Here is an 18,379-nt window from a genome sequence, read left to right on the forward strand (position 1 = left end):
CAGGGCCCATCTAATTCTTAGAATCTATGAAATTCTAAAATCCGCTTCTTTTATATAATCTTTTGGACTTCACACAAAGCTGTCGGTTTTTGAAACTGACAATTGTAAACATGACACGTAGGTAGTGTTTTTTTATTACAGTATGTTTAAAATTGTCATTAAGATTTTTCTCTATTGTAGAAAGGCTCTGAATTCACATGATATCACATTGTGACTGATGATTGCCGCTGGCACGATTTCATATGCCTCTTTTGCAATTACTACAGATATCCAAGCTAAGAATTCAAGATGCTCTGGGGACTAATTAATACTTCAAAGTAACTCTTACTCTTAGTGTCAAGGTTTTTAATTGGAAAAGCTCTGTTTAGGTGGACATGCTTTTTGCATTATTGTCAGTGACGATTTGCAGGGCCGATTAGATGAGTAGGTGGGTGGGTAGGAGAGCAGTGTGGTCTGATAGAAAGAGATGTGACCTGGGTTTTCAAGAAATATGACTCCTAGCCCTGGTTCTGCCACCAGCCATCTAGATGACCCGGAACATTTCATATCACCTTTCTCAGCCTTAATAGCCTCATGTGAAAATGAGAAGTAAATGATTATTCAGGTCATTTTCAGCTCAAAGCATCTTACTGTACCGTGAGTCCGATTTTGGAAGAAGGGCAACGTGAGAGATTTGACATGGGGGCCGCCAACCTCATGTTTGGAGAAGAGGAAACCCAGTAAGTGCCTAGATTCCTGGCAAGTGTGGCCCAGATTCCTTACATGCCTATTAGTGAGAATCATTTCCAACCTCCTTAAAATACTTTACAACAGGCTCAACAAGTGAAGAAAGATGGATTTGAGAAAATCATCCAACCAAGAGCCGGGTGGAAACCCTGGGGGACTGATACTGAGCTGTTTGAAAACAAGCACTTGTGGAACAAATTGTCCAGAAAGATAGAAACAGAGAAACATGCTTGCTGCCCTCACCGACGTCAGATTAGGGCCTCATGTGACTGTGCTGGGGGCAGGCTGGGGAGCTGGAGTGCAACTCCGGAACTCCTGGAGTAGGCTCTTGCTAGAGCGAGGGGTGGGGGTTGGGGCGGATTGGGGGGTGGGCCGCGCACTGGGGTAGGGCAGAGAGTTGGATAGCTGGGGTTGAAAGCCGGATCTGCCACCTACCAGCAGTGTTGTCTCGAATGAGCCACTCAATCTCTCCAAGCTTCCCCTGTAAACCTGGACACCTGAACATGTTTTGTGTATTTTTCTTTTTTTTTTTTTAAAGATTTTATTTATTTATTTGACAGAGAGAGAGACAGCGAGAGCAGGAACACAAGCAGGGGGAGTGGGAGAGGGAGAAGCAGGCCTCCCGCCAAACAGGGAGCCCGATGTGGGACTCGATCCCAGGACCCTGGGATCATGATCTGAGCCGAAGGCAGACGCTTAACGACTGAGCCACCCAGGCACCCTGTTTTGTGTATTTTTCTGAAATGGTCATTCAGGTGATGCCAGAAGAGGAGACAGGGGAGAAGCTCAGGAAAGCAGAGTTTAGTGTGCACCCGGGTCCTGGGGACGGGAGGCACGGCACCCACACAAGGCCACGTGGGAAAGCACCTGGGTGGTCAGGAGGCCGAAGTCGGGAGTGATGGGAACCGGGAGAGCAAGGTCTTTATTGTGGTTTCTGTGAAAAAAGCAAGGCAGGGCAGGGTAGGTAATTTAGGATCTAGCCAATTCTTAGAGATTGCAAAGGGCCCAGCTGGGAGCATGCCTTTGATATCCAATCTGGAGTCACACCTCCTCTATCTGGCCCCCAGAAGCAATATTCCTCTGCCTTCATCATCCCAGGGCCAGGTACCAGGCAAGTAGAGACCGCCTCTGCAGCCTAAAGTCCACCTCTGTCTTGACCTGGGGCAAGAGGGTTCTTCTGTCTAGGACTCCGTCTTTTAACTGTGAAGTAGGGAGAGGCATCCAGATGCTCGCCAAGGTAACTTTCAGGCCTGATGTTCCCCTTGCTTGTCTGATTTCTGCTGAGGGCTTCAATGCACATTTGTGAGTCGGAAGGGCAGGGACAAGAGGTCCCCCTGGGGGACGAGGCAAAGGGAGCTTGGAGGTTGGAACGATGTCATCAGATTGAGAAAGAGATTGGCCACACCTCATAAGCACAGACCTCAGCTCTGACACAGTGGCCAGCCCTGGGTAGTCTTTGTAGAGCCACACAAGTAATCTTTCCAATGTCTAACCATGGACCCAGCCTTCAGTGAGACAGGGAGAAGGGGCATGCTATTTAAGGTAATGGAACACAAAAAAATGCCTATTCTACCACATACATACAATTTTTAAAAAAGATTTTATTTATTTATTTAATGAGAGCACAAGAGCCAGGGGGAGGGGCAGAGGGAGAGTGAGCATCTCAATCAGACTCTGTGTTAAGTGTCGAGCCCAATGCAGGGCTCGATCTCATGACCCTGAGATCATGACCTGAGCCAAGATCAAGAGTTGGATGCTCAATTGACTGAGCCACCCAGGCGCCCACATACATGTAATTTTCACATTGATGTGCGTATCAGGCCTGTAGATCAAAAACCCTAAGTTTCCCCATGACATTTATCTCTGAGGACTGCTATAAAGAGCTGGGTGTGTATCAGATATTCCATACGTGGTAGGGTCCAGCACAATGCCTGATGATCAGTAAGTGCTGAATCAGTGGAAGTTTCCCCTCTTATTAGTTATTCTGGGATTGACTATTACATAAGCAGAAGATATTTCTGCAGTAAGTGCTGAAATTATCTCATGTCTGTTCTTAATAAAGTTCAAGCCATTTGTTTGTTTCTAAAAATATGTAAATGGCCAATTTGCTGGCTCAGGGATGGGATGAGATTCTAGAAAGGAGCTTTGGCTTTGTGATGGGTAGGCACCACGTGTGTATAGAAGGGTCATACATGAAGTGAAATCCAGCATGCTAGGGCTTTTTTTCCCTTTATTTTTCAAATAGGATGAAAACAGCCAAGGATAAGAGCAACTCTGGGCTCTAGAAGAGTGGTATTTACACCCCTCATTCTTGTACTGTGTCATTACAGACTGGGGGGCTTGATTATATTATTTATCAATGGAGACTTTAGCTTAAATGCTGAAATGATACACTGGGAAAAATCAGTGTATCACAGGCAAGTAGTCACTTTTCTCTAAACAGGACTCCATTTTCCACGTGTGCTTAGGAGAACAGACTTTGGGTTTATCAGGAGAAGTTTTTATTTTTTCTGGAACCATATTCATTGACGAAGTCTTCGAAGGCCACTTCCTATGGACCAACAAGCCCCAGTAAATTGTGGAGAAGATTCTCCACAAGAGGATTTTTAAGTTTCTAAGCAGAATTGTCAGACCCCAGGTGTGCATTCCCCACAGGCAGCAGGGATTTGAAGAAGCGCTTGGTCGTCGGAGCCCCCGGCAGCCTGGCCCCATGAGACTCACACGGGCCACAGTTTAGGTCCTTCTGAGTCTGCGGGGCTAGTTCCACCTAAGGGTAGGACGAAGACTTGGAAATCAGCGCCCGCCTCTACTGTCTACCCAGTTCATCTCCAGTAAAGGGCCTCACTCACCACTTGTTATAGGTTAAATTATGTTTCCCTGAGAATTCCTCTGTTGAAGCCCTAACCCCCAGGACCTCAGAATGTAACTCTATTTGGAGATATGGTCTTTAAATAAAGTCACTAGGATGGGCCCTAATCCAATATGACTGGTGTCCTTATAAGAAGAGGAGATTGGGACACAGACACACACACAGGGAAGACCACGTAAGGACCCAGGGTGAACCTGGCCACCTCCAAGCCAAAAAGAGAGGCTCAGGAGAAATCAACCCCAGGGACACCTTGATCCCAGACCTCACCCTCCAGCACTGTGAGACAATAAGTGTCTATTGTTTAAGCTACCCAGCCTGTGGTATTTTGTGATGGCGGCCCGAGCCGACTAAGACATGACTTACTTGTGTTTTCAAAAACGTATCTTCCCCACCAAAAATAAATAAATAAAATAAACAAAAACCAGAGAGAGAAAAAAGGAAACAACAACCAAATCATCCACGGGGAGAATGTTTAGTAGACCTGCCTGTTCCTGGAGGACCTATTGAAGCTTGCAGGGGGAGTTCAGGCGCAGCTTAGGATAACCACAAGCAGTAATCTTATTCACATCACTTGGTTATAACATCATCCCACTTTTTTTTTCCATGGTGCCTGTTTGTTTCCCCCCTACCATGATGGGAAGCCAAGAGGAGAGTCTGGTGGAGAGAGAGACTCTGGAGTTGGTATCGGAACACCCGGGCTCCCAATCCTGGGTTCGTCCCTCCCTGGCTCTGAGACCTTGAAAGATTGACTTAATTTCTGTAAGCTTTAGCTACCCCATCTTTAATATAGGGATAACAGTGCCTATTTCACAGGTCGTTTTGAGGATTAAGTGGCATGGGGTATACGGGGTGTCTGAGGTATAGGTAGGAATCTGACAAATACAAATTGACTAATGTGGAATCCAGACTCTTTCAGAGTCTCACTGCAAAGGCAAAATACCACATTTGTCTCTGTTATGTAATCCTCTGTTATATGTAATCAGCTGAGATTTCACATCTATTATGGTCATTTTGAATTTTGATTTTGTCATCTGCAACATTACTCTTGCCAGCTTTGGTCATCTGCTGTTGGTCATCAGCTGCGTATTGACTCAACAGGGCTGAGGATTGCATGTCACCAGATGCCAAGTCATTCAGTGCTATTGAAGCCTTCCTCTTTGCCAACCTCCAATTCCAAGAGACCACCAAGTTCTGACAACATTATTTCTTCATCGTGCCTTGTGTGTGCCCCTCCTCTCCATCCTGACAGGCATGTGTCTTGCTTCTAGACCTTCTTCCATCACCAGGACCATGGCCTCCCTACCCCACTTTCCTCCTTGAGTTCCTGACCTTCCCAATTCATTCTCTACATTGCTGATGGGGACATCTGACAAAAATATAAACAGAAGCCGGCCCCCCTGACTACTGAAGAATGTCCACTGATTACACTAATCGTATCCACCTTCTTCAGATAATCTTCATGTTGGGTTTTAATGTGTTCTGTTCCCAATGAACATTTTGAAACACATTAGAACAGATAAGTTTTAAACAGGTTTCTTTTGGAGTGTAGTTTTCTCCTAAGTAAATGATAAGTTTTTTGATAACAAAGTCTGTATTCTAGACTTCTCTGTATTTATTATCACCCAGACCTGTAGAGTGAGTCAGTACCTTGCACACATATATTGGATGACCTAATCCATGAATGAAAAATGAATATCCTAATTTAGAACTTATCTGTGGCCTCTTGGGACAACAGGGAACCAAGATGCAAAAAAGCAAAAAAAGAAGATGGGAAGAGAGTCAGCCCCTTAGTGCTGAGGGAGAAAGGGATGCCTCTTGTCTTAGTCTGGGATATGGACATCAGAGCCTGAGACATGTGCTTGGAAGTTGATTGTGAGAAGTGATCCTGGTAAACAGGAGTGGGGGATGGGAAAGATCAGAAAGAAGGTTAAAGCAAACACAAGGATGCGTCCTTGAGTTGGTCTCCACCGTGGCCAGTGGGGGTCTGTCCTGCCTGAACTTCTAATGAGTAGTAAGAGCTGCAGAATTGCCTGTCTCTATGAAGAGAATTTATCCACCAGTCCCTGACCCCACAGGGCAGGTTTCCTCTGAGGATCATGGCCATGCATGGATGATGTCCAGGTAGTTTTCACAGTTCTGGGAAGTCACAGAAGCCCTGGGGGAGAAAGCAAGGGATGGGAACATAGGTGAAGGGCGGTGCTGCCAGGTCTCACCCTCCTGGAAGTGGGTCCTTGTGGTTCTGGGTGGATCAAATATAGGCTGAGAGTGTGAGGCAGGGCCCAAGGGCTGCTCCATCCATCTCTGCTCGTCAAACCCTTCTATGTCTGAGAAGAGATGCAGGCAGATGCTCTCCATTTCAAATCATTCACTTAATCATTGACAACTTATTCACTGACCACCTACCAGTTTCAAAGTTCTGTTAGGCACCGTGTTGGTCTAAATAGCAAGTCCCTAATTCCACTTGTGAATTCACAAAGAGTTAGTATCTTTCCTATGAGATGTATGCATGCCATCAAAACACTGAGTTTCCTGACCTCTCTGGTCATGAGTTCAGATGCTCTAGCTTGAAATGGGAATCCTGGTGACAGTCTCCTCAATAGGAGTCTTTTGATTTATAATTCATCTTGGATCTCATTTCCACAGTAATGAGTGGTGGATTATCAGAGACTCCATCTGCTTGGACCACCAAAGGGAACCCTTGTGCCAAGAGCACAGAGTATCCAGCCACACCTCTGCAGAAAGTAATAAACATATTGGTAGGGTTTTTCTTCCTTTGGGATTTTGCCAGGCCATCCTAATATGAGCGTCTGTGGCCATCAGCTGGCCACTAGCCAGCATGCTCCATGCATCCTCCAGTTTGCAGTTTGGGTCACCAAAGTGCCAGAGACAGGATCTATTTGCAAAGGCTGCACGTCTGGGTTTCAGCCAATTCCAGTGGGCAGGTGGTCCTCGTCATTTGTTTCTTTGTCGGACCTTGCATATGAGATTCAGAACTGGCTACCTTTGCTTGCTCGGTTAGAGACAACTGCCTGTCCATGAGCTGATAAAGGCCAGTGCAGGTAGGCATTCAGGATCCCAGATCTCAGCAGGCAAAACTTGTCACCCTGGGAGCCATTGGTTGAGGAGTCTCCAACCTGACAGGGCATCAGAAAACGCAGGCCACCTGTGCAAAGACAGAGAGTGTGTCTGGCTTCTTTCTCAAGGGGCCCCATGTTGCTCTGAGCTGCAGCTGGAAGCTGCTGGCTCCCTCCTGGGTATTGCAGGGGCTCGGGGGGCCACCAGCAAAGAAGCATTTCATGTCCAACCTGTAAATGTTTATCCCAGGCATCCCTGATGAGCTGGAAACAAGGATGTATGGTACTTAAAGATAGATAGATAGATGATAAATAGATGATAGATAGATAGATAGATAGATCGATCTATCTCACCAAAAATTTACCGATCTGCTGCCCTCCTCTTTGGGTCCTTATGAACGTGCCCCAATACTTCCCTTCCCCATCTGCTTTGCTTCCCATGCCTCAGTCCTTCCCCATGCCCACATGCGGCCAAGAGCAGGTGGTGTTGAGCAACCCACTCCCCATCTGGTGAATGGCTGGGTCTAGAATCCAGATGTGTCCTGGCAAGAGCCCCAGGACTCTTGGGGGTCTCCCTGACTCTGTACCACCAGCTCTCCTGGGATCCTGAGCTCCTCACACTCTCTCAGCCTCAGCGGGCTCCATTCCTTTGTGCCTTTAGCTCCGGGACTGGCTCCTGCTTTGGTGTTTGCATCGTGCCTACCCTTCCCAGCTCTGCCCCTCGAAGCTAGGCCCTACAGTCCTGCTTGCTGACTCGTCTCATGGCTGAGATGCCCTCATCCTACAGGTGGTCCTTTTGGATGATATCCATGTGGCCAGCTTAATACCCACCCTGCCTGGTGGCCCTGCTGCTGCCCTCAGACCACCCACTGAAGGCCCTGGTTACTCTGCTCAGGCTGCTACAGCTTAAACAACAGATAGTTATGTCTCACAGTTCTGGAGGCTGGAAGTCTGAGATCAAGATGCCAGTGGTGGTTGGGTTCTGGTGAGAGCTCTCTTCCTGGTTTGCAGACGGCCATCTTCTTACTGGGTCCTCATGGGATCTCTTTCTCTCCTTATAAGGACACTAAGCCCAGCATGAGGTCCCCACTTCATGGACCTCATCTAAACCTAATCATCTCCCAAAGCCCCCACCTCCAAATGCCATCACACTGAGGATTAGGGCTTCCACATGAATTCTGGGGTGAGGGGGACACAAACATTCTGTCTATAGCAGCCCATGTTCTCCTCTCTTGGTGAAGCTCCTAATGACCATTCCTCAGTCACCTCCAAACAGCCTGATTTGTGTGTCCCTCCATGTCAATGACACCTCACTCTTATCTCGGATCTGTTCCTTGACACCAAGGGAACTGCCAAACCTTGGACACCTGTATTCGTTTCCTGTGGCCACCTGACAAAGTACCACACTTTCCCACAGTTCAGGAGGCTACAAGTGTGAGATCAAAGCCCCAGCAGGGTTGGGTTCTTCTGCAGGTTCTGAGGGAGAATCCACTTCCTGCATCTCTCCAAGCTTCCAGTGGCTGTCGGCAGTCCTTGGTGTTCTTACTCTTGTGCCTGCATCACTCCAATCTAGGCCTCCATCTTCCCATGGCCACCTTCTCCGTGTTGTGTTTCTGTGTGTCCTCTTCCTTTATAAGGACACCAATCCCTGGATTTAGAGCCCACCCTAATCCAGTAAGACCTCACCTTTACTCATTACATCTTCAGATAAGTTCCAAAAAAGGTCACATTTTGAGGCTCCAGGTAAACATAAATTTGAAAGGACACTATTCAACCCACTACAGTACTCTAATTTTAAGTTATACTAAAAAAAGGAGTTATTTTGTTTTAAATCCTGCCTGTGTCTTGCCCACTCAATTCCTTGAACAAGTGCCTAGGGTATATAAATAGATAAGGTGCCTGCCCTCCTGGGGCTCTCAGGATAATGGCACAGGCTAATGGGTGTGATTAACTCTGGCATTGCATTTTATGGTTATTAGTATAATAGAGATAAAAGCGACAATTCTATCCAATTGGGAGTAGAGAAGGCTCTGGGAGGGCTTCTCAAAGTGTGAACTGAATGATGATTAAGACAAATAGTTATGGAAAGACAAGGCATTCTAAGAAGAGGGACCAGTTTGTCCATAATTCTTGAGGTGGTCCTTTCAGGATCTCTTATAGGACTTTATGGTTTTCCCACAGAAGTAAAAAGCTCACCTGGTGTCTGGGTTGGGGCTGCCAGGAAGTTCCCCCATCTATCTGTAAGTGATTGGCCCCTGGCAGTGGCCCATTGAACGAGAGCCATGCAGAGCCCCTTGGAAGGCCGAGCATTGTTTCCCGGCCCATCTCTCTCTTTGCCAGCCACAAATGTGAGGACATTTATTTGACCAACCTACATGGCCGTCTCCAGTGTTGGTATAAACCTTCATGGAGTGCTTTAAACTCAGCACTTAGATATGGAGAGGACTGGAAGACCACATGCCTCCCTTGCGCAGAGAGAGCTCATTGTGTGAGGTGACCTTCCAGAATATCTGTTAATGCTCATCAGTAGCACCAGAACTTCTCCTCTCCCCTCAGGGCACCAACCCCACCCCAGGACTTGTCCTCTCATCATGGTTGACCTCATTGATTTGCACAACATCAACATTTATGTATGGCTGGTGATTCCAAAAGCTGCATTTCCAGCTTCGAACTCTCTCCTGGTTGGGATCCAGTACCAATAGCCTTTTGGACATCTCTGCCTGGAGGTACCTTAGAAACTTCAAACAGTATGAACCAAACCTGCTCCCCTCAATAGTCACCTGTTCTGGTCACTTCTCACTGCACAACTGTTTGGAAGAGTAGATTACATATGCTAGTCCTAAATATTATTCTCTGTACCCCCAAGAGGGCAGCAGATACCTATTCTCTCTGCCTGTACAGTTCCTGGTAACTGGGTGTTAAAGGACACCATTATGGACTGAATTACCCCCTGCCCCAGATTCATATACGAAAGCCCTAACCCCCAATGTGACTGCATTTGGAGATAGGGCCTTTAAGGAGGTCATTAAGGTTAAATGAGGTCATAAGGGTGGGGCCCTAATCCAATAGGACCAATGTCGCTATAGGAAGAAGAAGAGACAGCAGGGATGCATGCGCACGCAGAGAAAAGACCACATGAGGATCTAACTAAAAGACACACGTCTGTAAGCCAAGGAGAGAGGTCTCAGGAGAACCCAACCCTTCTGGCACCTTGATCTTAGACTTCCAGCCTCCAGAACTGGAACATAAATGTCTGTGGTTTAAACCACCCAGGCTCCAGTCTTCTGTTATGGTAGCCCAAGCCAACTAAGACAGACCTGCCTGGGATTTGCCTGTTCAAGGTTTCTCTATGGGCCCCAGAGGATGAACGGTTGTTAGTTTTCTCCGGGACCAGCTACATAATTCATGGGGCCCAGTGCACAATGAAAATGCAGGGTTCCCTGTTTCAGAAGCAGGAAAAAAAAGCTGTTTCTTTTCTTCTATTGTCTCACCACCTGTCATGTTGGTTTTTATTTGCTGTTTACAATGACAATAACAGGCATGAAGATTTTCAGGCATGAGTACAGATCCTCATAGGAACTGACTGGACCCTGACGTCCCCATGGGGGCAGAAGAGAGGGTGGCACGGGCCCCCAAGGTGGGAGTGGGAGGCTGAGACCTCATCCCAGGCTGGTGGGAGGTGGGGCTGCACATGAGCCGAGGTGCCAGGGCCCCTTTAGACTTCACTTACACAAACTCCAAGAAAAAATTCTCAAAATTTCAAAATGGTGATTGCAGAGCATGAAGTCCCCCAGCACAGTGCCCTTCTGGCCTGGAGCCCTGTGGGACAGCTCGGGTAATGCCCTGAGGCTGGCCTGGCTTCTCTCCTGCGTCTTGAAGTCAGGAGAACCCTAATAAAGCTGTGCATCACTGTAAGTGCTAAAGTTCTACTGATAACCTCATCGTTCGGCAATTCGGGAGGAAAATTATCCTCCACTTTTCTGTTAAAGTCACGTGTATCCAGAGCTCAACACATTCAAGCCAGCTTTGCAGACCACCGGAATTACCTTTCTCTTTCTCTTGGTGCTTATATCCACATGCTCACTTTGCTGTTTCATTTCAGCCCCATCCTTTCCCACATGTGCCCTTTATATGATCTCTGAATTCTGATACCCACCTGCCTGCCTTCAGTCTCACCAGCCTAAATGGACACAAGGCAGTAACACTGTGCGGCGAATGGAAGAAGAGAGGACTCCTACGAGCCGGGTGGCCTTGTGCTAGTTACCTAATATCTCCAGTGTTGGTGTTTTCTTGTATAAAGTGGTGATACTATCTGCCCGCAGGCTTGGGAGGACCACAGGAGAACTGCAAGGCATTCAGCAGTGTTCTAGCACCTGCCCCCCAACCCGCAGCCTCCCCAGCATGGGCCACCCTCCCTCAGACTGCTCAGATGCCACTTCACTTGGTGCCCTCCCAAGCCACTAACTAGTCCTCCCGACTTGTGGGCTGGAGTAGGGCCTCTGCTCAGGTGGCCTGCCAGAGCCCTCCAAGAGCACTCCCCTGGAAAGACAGGGGACAGATGCCCTATGCTGTTTTGTGCAAGGGAGGAAAAGTGGGAAAGCCTGCACGGCCTTCAGAGACTGAGAAGCCTGAGCCTGTTTGTGCCCTGTCACCTTCTTGAGCTTCTTCATCTGAAAATGGGCATAGTAATTCCAGCTTCGTAAGGTTGTCAGGAAGAGGGAATCTCCTATAAGAGATAAGAACTGAGTTTGGCATGCAGCAGGTGCTTAATAAATGTCATCTACTGCCCTGCTTTCCCATATAGATTTTGGAGTTCAGCATGTGATTGACTATCCCAGCAGCAGGGGTAGAGGACGGTGTGCTGGATTAAGGGACACCTGACCCCGATTCTTCCGTATTTTATACTCCTGGTAATCTCTTGACTTCTCTGAGCTTCTTTTTTTTCATCCTTACATGAAATGATGAATACTTGCCCTGCCTACCTCCCAAGGTGAGCTATGTTGAAAATTAAGTAAGGTGATAGATGTGAACTTTTATACAAAGAGAAAGGCTTATTAACACCACTGCCCAAGGTTTAAGCCACTAAACATCAAACAGAATGCCTGGCTTTCTTCTTCCCTGCCCACCCCCAGATCCTCTGCCTTGCTGGCATCGTACAGGTATGCCAGATGCCTTTGGGGAAGACAGCCCCTATGGTCGGTCACATCTGGAGCACCTTCACTTACCCAGCATGTGATTTTTTTTTTGTTTTCATGAATATAAAGGACAGCTATGGAGTGGGGGGCTGACTCGGGGCCGGGGTATAGGTGGGAAGGCAAGGCTCAATCGCTGTGCAGGTAAGAAGGCTGTAGGAGATGTGTGTGAGCAAGCCTCCTAGCCCCGGGCATGGCCTGAGGCAGCCCCTAATGCATTCATCATATATTAGTACAGTATTACATGCAGGAACACGTTAATTGGGATTCAGCACTCAGTACTGAATCAGAATCCAAATCTGAATGTCTACATGATTCCTGCCGAGCAGCCTGACTCCCGCCTGGGTTTACAATGGGGAACTCACTACCTTCAAAGCTTATTCCCCATATTTGCATGTCTCTGTTAAAAAAAAATGGTTCTGTGCCTTCCATCCTTTAGTGGTACTGCAGAGAGGTCAAGAGCCAGGAGCTCTGGAACCACACTGCCCGGGACCCAAAATCAGTCTCCTCCCTTTCCTGGCTGTGTGACCTCGTGAGTTACCTAACCTCTGTGTGTCTCGGGTTCCTCGTTCAGAATATGAGGGTCCTAGTAAAACTTATCTCATAGGGTTGTTAGGTGATTGAGTGTATTCATGTGAAAAGCACATAGCAAGTACTTGGGAAATGCCAGTTATGATTGTTACTCTATGATTTCTTGTCCCCTTTGTGAAAGTATAAAGGTCGAAGGATAATGAAAGCACATTAAAAAGAAAATATGCCAGGCGGAGAGATAAACGAGCTGTTTGCATAAACATGAATTAAGAGAGTCACACTCAAGGAAGAATTGTTCCCTGTTGAGGACAGCAAACATCTGGAAGGAATTAAATGGGGGAAGAGGGTGGGTGGTGGTGGTGGTGTGGGCTGAGAACATACTGTGACCGTTGGAAGGAGATAATTCATTTTGGGGGTGGGTAAGTGATCCCCCCCAAAAAAGGGAGGCTGCTCTGGGCTTATACAGCATGATTTGATGCCCAGAGACTATTTACCCCTCCAAGTAATTTCTGATTTGATTAGCCTGGGTACCTAAAATGTCGAAACCTTTCCTTTGAGCTAATGCATTACCTTCAAAAGGCCACTTCTCAAATGTAAATATACTAACGTAAAAAATAACAAGGTACCGTTTTTATATCTGTGAAATTAACAATACGAGGATTGGGGCACTCAGCTGCACTGTTTCAACTGGAAGCCTAGAACATCTAGGATGGCCACATAAATAGATGTAACTTTGGGGGGAAGTGATTTGGCTGGAGTTTTTTAGAATCACAAAAATGTTTATACCCTTTGATCTACTAATTTAACTTCTGGGAATTTATCGTTAGGAACATTTTCAAAACAAGGAGAGACCTTCCTGCATTTATTGTCTATGATTGAAAAAAATTTTTCAATGGTAAGAGAATGGGCAAAATTACAACACATCCCCTTGATGGACTCTATGGGGGGACCACCAAAATTATAATTACGAAAGACAGAGAGAAGGATGAGAACATGTTTATGAAATAATCATACTAGAAAAAAAAACAAAAACCCTCTGAAATCAGATTGTAAAGATTGGGGATGCCTACAGATGGAGCAAGAAAAAGAAAACAGAAAGAAAACCAGTGTGCTTTGTTGGAGGTTGTGGGATTGTGGGAGAATTTTTTTCTTTCTTTTATTTGGGTGTATGTTAATATTGGTTGTGCAATGAACAATAATAAAAGACCCAAATAAACTCTCAAGGAAGGGGTAGCCGACTATCACTACCACATGGGCAACTGTCAGCCCAGTTTCCTGGACAGAGAGAGGGGGCCCCAGAGCTGGCAGGTTCTGAGCGGGGGCCTGCCGGGCAAGGCCAGGGCCCTCCAGGGGCACAGAGCACCAGTCAGGCATGGGTACCACGTGCAGAGGGAAGGAGGGAGCGGGGAGCTGGCAGAGGGGGAGAAAGGGAGATCACCTACTTCATGGTGTAAGCAGGCCTGGAACTTAAAGCAAGTAGGTTGCCCTGTTCCCCTTAGTCACTCACAAATCCCAGGTTTCAAACCAGAATTTGCAAAGCCCAGAGTGTTCTTTACTGCATCCGATAAGCTGCGGTGTCTCTTTGAACTCCAGGGGCATCACGGGCAGGGACTGGAACCAAATTATCGGGCTTTCTGTTTTTCAACCGCCCTGTCTCTAACACTTGCCAACCAATCTGGGTCGAACATTGGACAAACACACTCGTTTTAAAATCAAATCCTGGCCTATGATGATTTCTTCAGCAGATAGTTCCTGTGGTTACTTAGGTTGTGATTGGGTCATGGATTCGTTTCCCCAGAACCTCTACTCTTATTGACAACGCTTCAGCTAAGCTTCCAGAGCATGGAGCAGGGGCGGGAACCATTGGACCAGGAGGCAGAAAGCATGCCATTAGGCAGTTCCTTTAGACTCTCTCAGCCTCAGTGTTTTCACTGGAAATTGGGGAAAATTTTCACCAAAGCCTGCATAGACCCAAATCCAATGGCCAAAGTCTGAAAAGCCCAGACAGATGAAGCGAAACAGGGCCCAGTTTGGGCCACATGACAAGTCTCATGCCCAGAATGAAGGAGACGATCCTTCTACCATACTTTTCCCAGTCTGTCCGCATTTTGGAAAACCACAGTTAGATCAACCACCACCTCTAAGGGGATGTGGACACACTGAAGTATATGTAGAGGAGGGCAGCCAGGATGTATGGAGGTTTAGAACCTAGTTAGGAGAGAACAGATGAAGGAAATGCAGATTTTCAATCAGAAATTTTGAAATTCTGAAGAGCTGTCTTGTGAAAAAAATATTTCACTAGCTCTATATGACCCCCAAAGGGCAGGGTCAGTGGATAGAAACTACAGGAAGGCAAATTTCCAGTCTGAACAGAATGCAGAACATTCCAACAGTAGTTATAAGTAATTGAAGGCAGAGAGGCGGGTATAAGCAGATTGTAAAGATTGTAAAGATTGGGGATGCATGTGGATGGAGCAAGAAAAGTGGGTGCCAAGTGGGTCACCACTTGGCATGTGGTTTTCTTGGAGATTAAAGTTCCGGGGGAGGGAGAAGCTGAGATGGGACCTTCAAAGCCCCACGTGGCGCTATGGGCCTCTGAATCTAATCTTAAATGACATAGTTTCTCCAGAGGCATGGTGGCAGCTGGTCTTCATGTGGCTCAAGCGCCCGCACAACTATCTGTCCCCTTCCCTGCCTGAGGTTCTGGAAGAGAGCTATCCTATCCCAATTTCTCATTGTTTGAACAGGCTGTGGACGAAGTTCCCTGCTGTGCCCATTCCAAGATTTCCAAGGCAGACTTCCCTCTGTGCCTCATCTGCCCCCACCTCCTACTCTGTCCCACTTCTACTAGTAGTTTCCATTTCTCTAGTGTGCAGAGCAGAGGTGGGTACCGCCCTGGCCAGTGCACAGCGAACAGACCGCAAGCATCCCTAGGCTCCTAGCACCAGGGTTTCTGGTATACCTGAGTCAGCGCAGTCCGCAAGCTTCTGGGAGGAGACACCAGATTGCGATTATTGAGATGCACATCCCTCCCCTTAGTATTGTAAAATAGCTGCTTATCACCAAGAAAAGGAAACCTCTCCGAGAGGAAAGGGCAAAAAGTCACTGAGAGGGGTTCGTTGCTTGAGGAGGGAAATAGACGATTTAGAAAAAGGGTTGGTGGGGGGGCAGAGAAGGGAAGGGATGAATATAAAAGCATCCGTACCTGCGCTGAGGGGCCCTTGCCCAGCAAGGGAGGGGATGGGGTGGTGGGACCCTGAACCCAGGAGGCTGGGAAGTACAGTGTTGCCCAGAGCCTGGCTGAGTCCACTGCTGGCATGGGTCCTTCAAACGATTCTGGAGCAGACTTGTAGGGAAGCACCCCGGTTCTGGAGCAAGCAAGCCTGTAGGGTGGAATCCTGGCTCCACGACTTACTTGCTGGGCTACCTTGGGTGACTTTATCAGCTCGGGCCCTAGAGGGGGATAAGAACGGTACCTGCCTCCTACGGTTGAGAGGCTAACACTCAATATCTTCGGGCTAACCACGTGAAACTGCTGATGGCCAGTCATGTTCCACATGCAGAAATGACAATAGCATAGGGATCGACCTCAGACATCATGGGGAGATGAGTACGACTGGTCTGCCCCTTAGAATTATCTCGGGCTCTTTGAAAAACGTCAAAGCCCAGGGCACACCCCAGACCGATTTAATCACAATTTTTGTGGGCGAGACACCTCACCAGGTGAGCCTACTGGACAGATAAGTTTGGGGACCACTGGCTTAGCACAGTGCCGGGGATCTATTAAGAGTCACCCTCTGCTTTCCAAACTTCCCCTGTCGTTTATCGAGCACCTGCTGCATGCCAGGCCTGCCTCTTGGGACCTGGGACCCTCCCCAGCCGAGCTGACCTCTCCCCTCTCCCTTCCTCCGCCCCCCCCCCGCAGTGTCCAGGCCCCGGAGCTCCCCGGACGACCTGAAGGCGCTGACTCGGAACGTGAACCGGCTGAACGAGAGCTTGCGGGACTTGCAGCTGCGGCTGCTGCCGGCTCCGCGGCAGGCGGACCCGACGGAGCAGGTGTGGAAGGTGCAGGACGCGCTGCAGAACCAGTCGGACTCGCTGCTGGCGCTGGCGGGCGCCGTGCAGCGGCTGGAGGGCGCGCTGTGGGGGCTGCAGGCGCAGGCGGCGCAGACGGAGCAGGCGGTGGCCCTGCTGCGGGACCGCGCGGGCCAGCAGAGCGACGCGGCGCAGCTGGAGCTCTACCAGCTGCAGGTGGAGAGCAACCACAGCCAGCTGCTGCTGCGGCGCCACGCGGGCCTGCTCGACGGGCTGGCGCGCAGGGTGGGCGTCCTGGGCGAGGAGCTGGCCGACGTGGGCGGCGCGCTGCGCGGCCTCAACCACAGCCTGTCCTACGACGTGGCCCTGCACACCACGCGGCTGCAGGACCTGCACGTGCTGCTGAGCAACGCTAGCGAGGACACGCGCCGCCTGCGGCTGGTGCACAGGGGCATGGAGCTGCAGCTCCAGCAGGAGCTCACGATGCTCCGCACGGTCACCGAGGACCTGCGCCTCAAGGACTGGGAGCATTCCATCGCGCTGAGGAACATCTCCCTCACCAAAGGTAGCCGCCTGGCCCACCCGACCCCACAGTGCCTGCCTGGGCCCTACCAGCTCCCGCCTTCTTCCTGCGCGCCCCTCCCGAAGGGCCCAGGAGATCCCCCCCGCCCCACCTCCCCCAACCCACTTGCCCTGGGGAGTCGATGCCCCCCCACCCGCCCCCGCTATTCAGTCTTGCCCTACAGGACCCTGGGATTTTCTGCCCAAATGGCTTGTACCCATTTCCCAGCCTGTGTAGGTGTCTCCCCTGGATAACCCTAACCTCCCTTCCACCTCCCAGACAGTACACTCAGCATCCACACACCCCCCGGGCATGAGAATGGCCAAGGGTGGCTAATGGGGGACCGGGTGGTCAGAGCTTGGATGTGCCAACAGGAACCTCCAAGTGTTTCCTGCTGCAGAAAAGCAGAGGGTCAGGCTGCAGGCTCAGGCCGGGAACAGGGAGGCGCTCCTCCAGGGTCGTGGTATTCCAATGCCTAGAGCCACAAGGAATTGGAGAATCCCAGATTTGAACTTGGCCTTCCAGGCTGTTATGAAGTATATTCATCCAGGCAGAAGAACACATTTTACTTAACAATCTGTTAGCTTCATTTATAGCTCTTCTTTTTTTTTTTTTTTTTAAAGATTTTATTTATTTATTTGAGAGAGAGAAAGAGAGAGAGAGCACATGAGAGGGGAGAGGGTCAGAGGGAGAAGCAGACTCCCTGATGAGCAGGGAGCCTGATGTGGGACTCGATCCCGGGACTCCAGGATCATGACCTGAGCCGAAGGCAGTCGCTCAAACAACTGAGCCACCCAGGCGCCCTCATTTATAGCTCTTAAATGTAATGGCAAAAATGTGTAGGCCTCCGCTGGTATTCTTGCCCCAGGCCTACAGACTCTAGAGCCTTCAGAGCAAGCTTCTCTCTTTTCCACGCCTAACTGCCCCCCCCCATGCCTTCCTGCTACTGTCTGCCCTACACATCACCGTCACAGGTACCTTTAGTGAAACGCACTTTTCCCACATCACTCCCCCACCCCGCTCAGGACTGCACCAGGGCTCCCCAAGTTCTGCCTGATTCAATAAATCCTCTTAGCCTGACAGTAGGCAATAATGACACCACGGTGGACACCAGCTGTGGCAGGTTCCGTGCCTTGTACAAAGCATGCCTTGTATGATGCCTTTTATTTTTAAATTTTTATTGAAGTATAGTTGACACACAATGTTACATTAATTTCAGGTGTATGATGTAGCGATTAGATAATTCTGTATACCTTATGCTATGTTCACCACTAGGGTAGCTACCGCCATATAATGTCTTTTTTTTTATGATGTTGTTAGTCACCATACAGTACGTCATTAGTTTTTATTGATGTAGTGTTCCATGATTCATTATTTGTGTATAACACCC

General features: G+C 48.7%; 1 protein-coding gene across 2 annotated transcripts in view; it reads left to right on the forward strand.

The window, feature by feature from the left end:
• The window catches only part of SCARA5 (scavenger receptor class A member 5), a 120,548-nt gene that overhangs the window by 55,190 nt on the left and 46,979 nt on the right, over positions 1–18,379 (forward strand). For both annotated transcript variants that reach the window (XM_036074077.2, XM_036074079.2), the window contains exon 4: positions 16,318–16,992. In XM_036074077.2, coding sequence (XP_035929970.2) covers positions 16,318–16,992 — 675 coding nt within the window. The remainder of the gene's footprint in view (positions 1–16,317; positions 16,993–18,379) is intronic.

Source organism: Halichoerus grypus, chromosome 3 (assembly GCF_964656455.1).
Source record: "Halichoerus grypus chromosome 3, mHalGry1.hap1.1, whole genome shotgun sequence".
NCBI classification, from domain to species: domain Eukaryota; kingdom Metazoa; phylum Chordata; class Mammalia; order Carnivora; family Phocidae; genus Halichoerus; species Halichoerus grypus.